Source organism: Gadus morhua, chromosome 18 (assembly GCF_902167405.1).
Source record: "Gadus morhua chromosome 18, gadMor3.0, whole genome shotgun sequence".
In the NCBI taxonomy this organism is placed as follows: Eukaryota; Metazoa; Chordata; class Actinopteri; order Gadiformes; family Gadidae; genus Gadus; species Gadus morhua.
The window spans coordinates 5,950,520-5,959,473 of record NC_044065.1 but is presented as its reverse complement, the minus strand read 5'-3'; the positions used below and the strand labels follow the sequence as shown (position 1 = coordinate 5,959,473).

General features: G+C 50.2%; 1 protein-coding gene across 2 annotated transcripts; it reads left to right on the top strand.

The window, feature by feature from the left end:
* The first annotated feature begins 383 nt into the window (after positions 1-383).
* daglb (diacylglycerol lipase, beta) lies at positions 384-8,789 on the top strand. 2 transcript variants are annotated; one of them, XM_030339419.1, is made up of 16 exons: positions 384-593; positions 1,088-1,202; positions 1,334-1,485; positions 1,623-1,797; positions 2,232-2,499; positions 2,772-2,894; positions 3,187-3,314; positions 3,619-3,745; positions 4,076-4,159; positions 4,395-4,472; positions 4,999-5,079; positions 5,613-5,740; positions 6,086-6,154; positions 6,359-6,431; positions 6,871-7,127; positions 7,520-8,789. In XM_030339419.1, exons 2-16 carry the CDS (start codon positions 1,108-1,110, stop codon positions 7,719-7,721), a joined length of 2,040 nt encoding a protein of 679 aa, XP_030195279.1. In that variant the 5' UTR covers positions 384-593; positions 1,088-1,107; the 3' UTR covers positions 7,722-8,789. The 2 variants fall into 2 exon arrangements, with proteins under 2 accessions (XP_030195279.1, XP_030195280.1); XM_030339420.1 differs by lacking the exon at positions 384-593 and adding an exon at positions 638-823.
* Positions 8,790-8,954: the final 165 nt, after the last annotated feature.

The window sequence follows — 8,954 nt, the reverse complement described above, 5'->3', positions numbered from 1 at the left end:
TAAAATGTGTAAGGGTGGGGACAGTGACATGCCGTGGCGGTGTGTGTAATTACACCCAAGAGGAGACACCCATGAATCACCCAAGTGACAGTTGTAAGAGGAACGCCCATCTAATGAGTTGCATGCCTCCTTTCCATACGAATCGAAGATTTTTTAATTATTTAGTACAGATAGTTTGTCCAACACAAAATATCCATATTTGTATTTACTCCTGAACCAAATGCTGTCCAATCTTTAGATTCGTATTCAAGATATTCAGCGTTTTTTTGTGCTGTTATCTTATGCATCATATATCAAAGGGGACGCCGCTGTTTTGAATTAACACGTTTATTTTAGTTACTGAAAGGTTTTCCATGAAACATATTTTTTCCCTTTAAGCGGAACTATTCACAGAGATCCGTGCTGTCTGCGGACCGCTGAGCCGAGCGGACCGCAGCTCGGCTCAGCAAAACAAACCACAACAAGCGAGCATCCGGTCCACAAGACAACAACACAGTCACGCAAGGCTGCTAACAGGACAGATTACCATGGCCCCGGTTCAGCTCTAGGTTACACAACCCCGAGGACGATGTAACCGCACCCGTCACAAACAGGTCAGGGTCTTGATTGGTTTGTCTTTATATAATACATTAATGAGATTATTAAAAGAACCGATGCTAGCTAACTGGCTAACAGGAACGCCCAGGTACGTGGATGCTCGATATCGATCAGGATATCGATCTGATAATGTGGTTCTGGTGATGACGTACCGAAGGCATATAACCTTTAGTGGGTGAAAGACATCAGCTCAACCCCTTTCGCCACAGTGTTTGAAAACCTGCACGTAAGTGAGACTAGTTGTTACACCTGCAGGGTGAGTAGAGTCCATGTAAGACCTACATGGTGATTAGAGTAGAGTCCATGTTGGACATACAGTAGTTATTAGACCTACATTACGAGTAGATGTAAGACCTTCATGGGGAGTACAATAGACTAGAGTCCATGTTGGACATACAGTAGATATTTGACCTTTATGGTGAGTAGAATGGAGTTGAGTAGATGATGGACCGTCTTGCTGACTGTCGGCCACATCTGTTTCTCTAAACAGCGAAGTACCTCAGTCTCATCATGCCGGGCATGGTGGCCTTTGGTCGCCGGTGGGGGATCGCCAGCGACGACCTCGTCCTGCCCGGGGCCTTCGAGCTGTTCCTCCGAGTGATCTGGTTCGTTGTAAAAACAAATCCTCGTCTGATGGTTTATGCATGTCCTTTACAAATGGATGGACAATCATTATGGACGTTCACACGTCCCAACCTTTCAAACTCAAACGCACTCGTTCACTGTCGTCCCTCAGGTGGATCGGAACCCTCATCCTGTACAGCCTGCACAAAGGCAGCTTCGACTGCCCCGGCGGGGGGGTGCTTCATGGCTACCTGGTGGTGCTGCTGGTCCTACTCGCTCTGGTCATCCTGTCGCTGTGTGCCATCATCTACGTCAGTGCTCAAGGTGAGAAACCCGCGGCTGTCAGGATGCATAACGGCACAATTTGTTTCCAAGTTCCTAAAGACCTTCCCTTATTGACCTGTTGCTGTCGGATCCAGAGTCTACAGCGTTTTATAGAGAAAGGCTTTTGGTTTCCCCAGGTACCATTACCAACCCGGGCCCCAGGCGGTCCATCCCGGTGCTGGTGTACCTGCGAGCGCTGCTCTATCTCCCGGAGATCGTGTGGGCATGTCTCGGGGCTATCTGGGCGTCGGCTGACAGCCAAGGCTGCGACCCCGCCACAGTGGGGGCCGTCATCGCTGCGGTCGTAGCGAGGTAGGCTCATCCGAACTCGACAGCGGAATCTATTTCCCCAAATAATATTGGACCTAATTTTTCTAGATAGCAACAAATATTTATCCTTGCATAGCCTGACGCACAACACACAAGCTGACCTCAGAAGTCAAGGGTCTTGTGATTAGACACGGCTGGCCCATGTACGTCTACTCCAACCCGCTCACAGGCTGATACAAGCTGAGCTGAGACTGGCAAACCGGTGGTTGTTAATATTAATTTTGATCCGTTTCTTGTAAAACTGATGCAAAAATACAATGATTGTTCACAGATCTGCATTATTAATACAGATAGTGTTTTAATAATAACAACAACATTGCCGTGATGAAACCTTTGAGTCTTTTAGCGGTACTACAGTCTGATGGGGGGCAGACTTAAATGCGACACTCTTACCCTGATTGTGGTGCTTCCTGCAGCTGGATCCTGCTGCTCTCCACGGGGCTGGGCGTGGTGTTTGTCTTCGACCCGCTGGGCGACTCCCGGCCGCGGCCGCCCGCCCCGGAGCAGCTGGGCGTGCGGGACCTGGAGAGCAGCGAGGGCAGCCAGTTCCTGTCCACGGCGCGCTCGGTGGCCACCCAGGTGTGGGAGAGCCGGCTGCGCCTACTGTGCTGCTGCCTGCCGCAGGACGAGAGCCACCGGGCGGCCTTCTCCAGCATCGCTCAGCTCGTCAGCGGCTTCTTCTCTGTGAGGAAAACATCTCTCTGTGGGACTCTGGTTCTCTCTCTCACTGTCTCTCTCTCCCTCTATACCCTTCTCTCTCTCTCTGTCTCTCTGTCTGTCTGTCTCTGTCCCTCTCTCTCTTTGTCTGTCGCTCTGTCTCTGTCTCTGTGTGTCTCTCTGTCTGTCTCTGTCTCTCTGTCTCTGTTTGTCTGTCTGTCTCCTTTTATTTATTTAACTTGATTACATAACATTTCATATGCTTCCATTCTCTGCTTGTGTGTGTTGTGTGATAACAGGATACAGACCTGGTGCCCAGTGACATTGCGGCTGGACTGGCTCTACTTCACCAGGAACAAGACAAGATGGCGCACCACAGAGATCCGGACGACATTCTGGCCCATAGCCCCTCCTCCCCCATTGTAAGAGTGTGACTGCCAGCCCCATCATGTGACTGGTACTGGTCACTGTGGTTTTGGTATCTGGGGTTTATTAACAGTAGTAACAACGTCAGACTGGTTATGTTTGTTTTAAGCTCATCCGTTTACAAGTTAGAACAACTTGAGTCCACACGGAATGCATCCACCGAAATATTTTGCAACCTCATATTTATGTATTTATTTAACATAATTATCCTAATGTTTCAGCGCCGTATCACCGGTGGGATTCAGCTCATGATGTTTGACCACATGTCCTGCGTCCCTGTGCCTGCAGGAGGCCGAACTGGAGGTGGAGCTGGGGCAGGCTGCCCACTGCATGCAGTTCGCTGCCGCGGCATACGGCTGGCCCATGTACATCTACTCCAACCCCCTCACAGGCCCCTGCAAGCTCAGCGGAGACTGGTAAACCGGTGGTCAATAGCGTTCATTGAGATGCGTGTCAGGGAAACGGACGCAAAATTGCAACGATTGTTCACAGTTCAACAGATTCAGTGTATTAATAATCGACAAACAAACATCAACATAAAACAGAAGATGAATGGGTGTACTTTTGACGTGGCTTTTTAACAGCGTGTGTGTGTGTGTGTGTGTGTGTGTGTGTGTGTGTGTGTGTGTGTGTGTGTGTGTGTGTGTGTGTGTGTGTGTGTGTGTGTGTGTGTGTGTGTGTGTGTGTGTGTGTGTGTGTGTTGTCATGGTGTGCGTTCAGCTGCAGGAGCCAGGCGGCGGAGTACGACATCGTGGGTGGAGATCACCTGGGCTGTCACTTCTCTTCCGTGCTGCTCAGCACTGGCCTGGGCTACAGGGACTTCATCTACGTCAGCTTCCACAACCAGGTGGGCGAGAGGCTGGGAACGGGCCGGCCCTCCTTGGGTCTGCTGTCCCAACAGAGCATCCAAATGGATCACGTGAAGGGAATACACTTTGGAATACACTCAGGAAAATAAGATTGCATATAAAGTCTTTTTGACAAATGACATGGTCACAAGTGTAAATCCATGTTCAGTAGCAGTTATCTCAGTTATGTGAATTTTGTGAACTGTGAATCTCAACTTGTATAAACTGAACCTGTTTTTTTAGTTTTTTATTTATGGGATTGTAACTATTTCACAGAAGTCAAACACCATAATGAATGACCAGTGACCAATGTACGCGATGTGTTGCAGATCTACGAGATCCCATTCTTTGTGGCCCTGGATCATAAGAGGGAAGCTATACTGGTGGCTGTCCGTGGAACGCTGTCACTAAAGGTGAGTCCCACCTCATCTACCCCTGCCACCACACCACCACAACATAGAAAGCACTCACAGAAAAGGCGTTGCTCATTTCTATATGCTTCCACTTTCTTAATATACTATTTTGCTGTAGTCTTGTAGCTCACTATTCAATAGGATACCGTTGTTTTATTTAATTTTGTACTCGACTGTCGCTAGTAGTTGTCTTCTAACTCAGCGACCGGCTCACGTCCTGTGCCCCTCTCTGTAGGACGTCCTCACAGACCTGTCGGCCGACTGTGAGAACCTGCCAGTGGACGGGGTCTCTGGGACCTGCTACGCCCACAAGGTGAGCCCACGCCCGGGCCGCGGGCCTCCTGGTCAAAGCAGAGGCGGCTTGGTCATAGTGAGACCGATAGAGGGATGGAGATGGGCAGAGAGGACCGGGGAGGGTGAGAAGGATTTAGATGGAGACAGATGTATAAAGGGAGAGAGAGATGGATGGATTGAGATGGGATTGAGATAGGAGTTGTTCGAGCAACGTATGGAGAGGTGTGGCATATGGAGAGATGCATGGAGAGTGAGATGGATGGCTGGAGATGGGATTGGAAAGAGGTGGAGAGAGACGTATGGAGAGGGAGACGTATGGAGTGTTGGAGACTGACAGAGTGACACAGACAGAGAGACACAAAGATATATATAGACAGATGAAGGATCAGAGACCGATAGCGAGACGGCTGTAGTGAGAGACGTATGGAGAGTGGAACTGACGGCGAGATGGATCCATGAAGTGCGTGCGATGGACAGAGAGCGGGAGATAGAGAGACATGGAGTGAGACTCAGATACTAATGCTATGTTTGTCCGCTCCATGCAGGGCATGTCCCAGGCCGCCCGCTACATCTACAGGAAGCTAGTCAACGACGGCATCCTCAACCAGGCCTTCGCCATCGCCCCGGTAACGACCCACCACAGAGGACCTGTTGATGAACGCTGAATGAACCGTAGATCAACCGGCCTCTGTTCTTTACTCCACTGCTTCACTGAGTCGCCTCGTACTAAATAACCCTTTACACTTAGTTATTCCTCATGGAGCAATTTGGTTAGTTGTTAATTAAAGTGCGCACCTATGGTATGTTGTACGTCCTTGCACTTAAAAATAGTACTCGGCATTGTGTAGCATCTTATCCTAACCCTTACCCTATCTTTATTGTATAAGGGGAATGGGTTAACCTAGCCATTGTTAGTACTTGGCACTTGGTTCTATGAACATCCTTACTGTACCGACAGCGATATGTCGTTGGTTCTCTTTCTTCTGACAAACTGACTTGTTTTAAGTCTCTTTGGATAGAAGCATCTGCTAAACGCGAAAAAAAGTTGCAGTTCGATTTTCAACTTTCTTTTTCCATGTAGGCCGCTATAACGTCCGATGACTCATGTGGGCCCTGGTGATGACGTCGTGTGTTTGGTGTTGTTTCTCTGCGTCTCCAGGAGTACAAGCTGGTCATTACCGGCCACAGCCTGGGAGGGGGCACCGCCTCTCTGCTGGCCGTCCTCTTGCGTCACTCCTTCCCCAACCTGCAGTGCTACGCCTTCTCGCCACCAGGGGGACTGCTGAGGTGAACTTTCCACTCGGCTGACTGGAGTTACAGGCTGATTTAGGCCCAATCCCATTTCTGCCCCTTACCCCTTCCCCTTACCCTTGTTTTGAAGGGCTAAGGGGAAGGGGGGAGGGGTAGGGGAATTGGGTAAGGGGTAGAAATGGGATTGGGCCTTATGCTTATGAAATGTAGAAACCTTTAGACCTTTACCTTCATGTAGAAACAGTCGTGTCTCCGGAACACTAAACCTGTTGGTTTGTGAGCCTTGCAGAAGGCTCAGCGTGGCGAGGTAAAGTAATAATACTGTAATGTTAGACATCAGAGGTAACTGTCTCTAATGCCTCTTTTCGTTTCCTCCTGCAGTAAAGCCCTGGCCGATTATTCAAAGGACTTTGTGGTTTCTGTTGTGCTGGGGAAGGACCTAGTGCCCAGGTGAGCATGAGACCATAATCTGGGCATACCCCCCACTGTGTGTGTGTGTGTGTGTGTGTGTGTGTGTGTGTGTGTGTGTGTGTGTGTGTGTGTGTGTGTGTGTGTGTGTGTGTGTGTGTGTGTGTGTGTGTGTGTGTGTGTGTGTGTGTGTGTGTTATAGTCCATCCTTTTCATGCTTTGTCTTGCTCCATGTGTTGGAAACAGACTCAGCATTCCTAACATGGAAGACTTGAAGAGGAGAATCCTCAAAATGGTGTCAAACTGCAACAAACCAAAGGTGAGGACTCCTCCGAACCCCATAGCACACACATCAACTATAAAGGATTACAATTCATTTAGTTTTTAGTTTGTTTTCTCTAACAGCATATTTATACCAAAGTTGAACAAAACTGATTTAGAAATGTAAAACATATGTGTGAATGTATGTTGAAATGCAAATAGAGCTAGTTGAAGTTCATCAACAGGTGATTATTATCCAAATCAAAACTGGAATTGAATAATAATAAGTTATTTAATCCCAATAGAACAAAACCATTCGCTGTACTTTAGTCCTGTCAGCTGACTCTCTCCCCCTGTGTGTGTGTGTGTGTGTGTGTGTGTGTGTGTGTGTGTGTGTGTGTGTGTGTGTGTGTGTGTGTGTGTGTGTGTGTGTGTGTGTGTGTGTGTGTGTGTGTGTGTGTGTGTGTGTGCCCCCCCCCCCCCCCCCCCCCCCCCAGTACCGTATCCTGCTGCAGGGCTGCTGGTACGAGGTGTTCGGGGGGGAGCCCGACGACTCGCCCACGGAGCTGGAGCACCAGCGGCTGGAGGAGGAGCTGAGCCAGCCGCTCCTGGGGGAGGAGTCTCTGCTGGTGCGCCACTCCTCGTCCTATCAGAGCCTGGCCTCCGACGACTCCCCCGCCCACGCCGCCACCCACCTGCCCCTCTTCCTGCCCGGCCGCGTGCTGTACCTGACGGAGGACGGGCCCTCCCGCAGGTGGCTAGAGCCTTGGGCTGGAGTAGAGTCTGACACCCACAGGGAGCCAACGAGAAGATAGTAAAACATTAACCACGCTCCTTCTCCCTCCTGCTCCCTCCTGCTCCCTCCTTCTCTCTCCTGCTCCCTCCTGCTCCCTCCTTCTCTCTCCTGCTCCCTCTATTTCCCTCCTTCCTTCTCCTCCTCCCTCCTTCCTTCTCCTTCTTCCCTCCCTTCCCCTCCTCCTCCTCCCTCCTACTCCCTCTCTCCTCCTTCCCTCTCCCCTCTCTGCTCCTCCTCCTCCTCCCCCTCTCTCTCCCTCCCCCTCTCCTCCCCTCTCCCCCTCTCCTCCTCCCCCCCCTCTCCTCCTCCTCCTCCCCCTCCCCTGTCCTCCCCCACCTCCTCCCCCCCAGGTCCTGTTTCGCCCAGGTCCGGTACCGTGCCGAGTGGTCCAGCGAGGCGGCGTTCCGCAGCGTCCTCATCAGCCCCCGGATGATGGCCGACCACATGCCGGACGCCGTGCTCCGTGCGCTGCGCAGCCTCACCGCCGACCGGCCCTTCAACCTCTGCCCATCCTCCTCGTCACTCGGCAACAACCACCACACCGTCATCTGAAAGCCACCCCGTGGCCCGACGCCGTCTCGATCGAGACCCCTGGTTTTGTCCGGTTTTCTTTGGGGTCAGAAAAAACTCTTCCTGGGACTCCAACTCCACCCTGGCCCCGCCCCGCCCCGCCCCGGCCCCGCCCCATTCCACGGGCCCCAGCGTCGGGGCCCTTCCTGTTCCTTACGGATCCGGCCCCAGGCTTTCCTTCCCCAGAGCCAGAGGGATTTGAACTCTGCTCTCCGTGTTCCAGGGACGTCAGGGAGCGGTTGCATGGATGTACGGCAGGAATGAGTCTGAACCTGTCGCCCAAACTTCTGGGCAAACCTGATTTTCCCCCACGAGGACGGGTCTGACGGAGCACTCATTTTAAACTCCCTGAACTCTGAGTTTGACTCGCACTTTTTAGTTTTTTCCATTTTTAAATTTAATGTATTCATGATTCAACAGCCAATTCTAAGCAGGTGAAAAAAAATATAATACCTTGCCACGTGGCGTGGGCATTGATTGTGCGCTGTGTACAGCAGTGTTCGCTTAGCCATGCAGTTTAACTGCACTTTTAAGTGTTATCACTTTAATTTAATGTTTGTGTGTGAGTGCTGTAGTGTTGGTAGAGACTCGTGCACCTCGCAGGCACATCCACCACATGCTGCGACCACAGCTCAGCTGCCCGCAGGACCTCCACACCCACGCAGATGCCTGCAAGATGAGGGGGAGGATATTAGCTTGCCAACGCATGGACTTGTGTTCCTCAGTTCCTGTGGTTTTGTCTCGTGTTTGAATGTCTTAAAATAAACATCAGGGTGTTTTAGTGCCTAATGCATCGCAGAGAAAAAATAACTGAGTGATTGATCCAAATTCTATAAACGTGACGGGTTTACATTTCGGCGTAGGTTTACAACGGAGCATGCATTGCAGCCCACTTTTTTTGCTTAGAACAATGGATGTAAAATAGTAATATGATATCCTGTACTTGTGGAAGGCTGTGGACATTTTATCAGTTAGAAACTCGGACTCCTGAGATGTATGCACAAGTTTTCAGATCTGAGAAAATGTGCAAATAAATAAACATCACACATATTTCAGCCTCGATGTTTGTTTTTTTTACAAAAACTTGTAAAACCAAATTATGAAATATAATACTTTTTTTTCCCGTATGACGTGTTTTATTCAAAGTTACAATAATCCAAAACCGGGATTTGGTGTGGGTCGTCCCATGGCGTACTGAACCGATCACCAAGTTCA

Excerpts from the sequence above, each read along its gene's own strand:
- daglb (XM_030339419.1), top strand. The coding sequence starts at position 1,108 with ATGCCGGGCATGGTGGCCTTTGGTCGCCGGTGGGGGATCGCCAGCGAC. Across the intron at positions 3,746-4,075 it reads ACGTCAGCTTCCACAACCAG|ATCTACGAGATCCCATTCTT; the intron begins GTGGGCGAGAGG and ends GATGTGTTGCAG. Across the intron at positions 5,080-5,612 it reads AGGCCTTCGCCATCGCCCCG|GAGTACAAGCTGGTCATTAC; the intron begins GTAACGACCCAC and ends CTGCGTCTCCAG.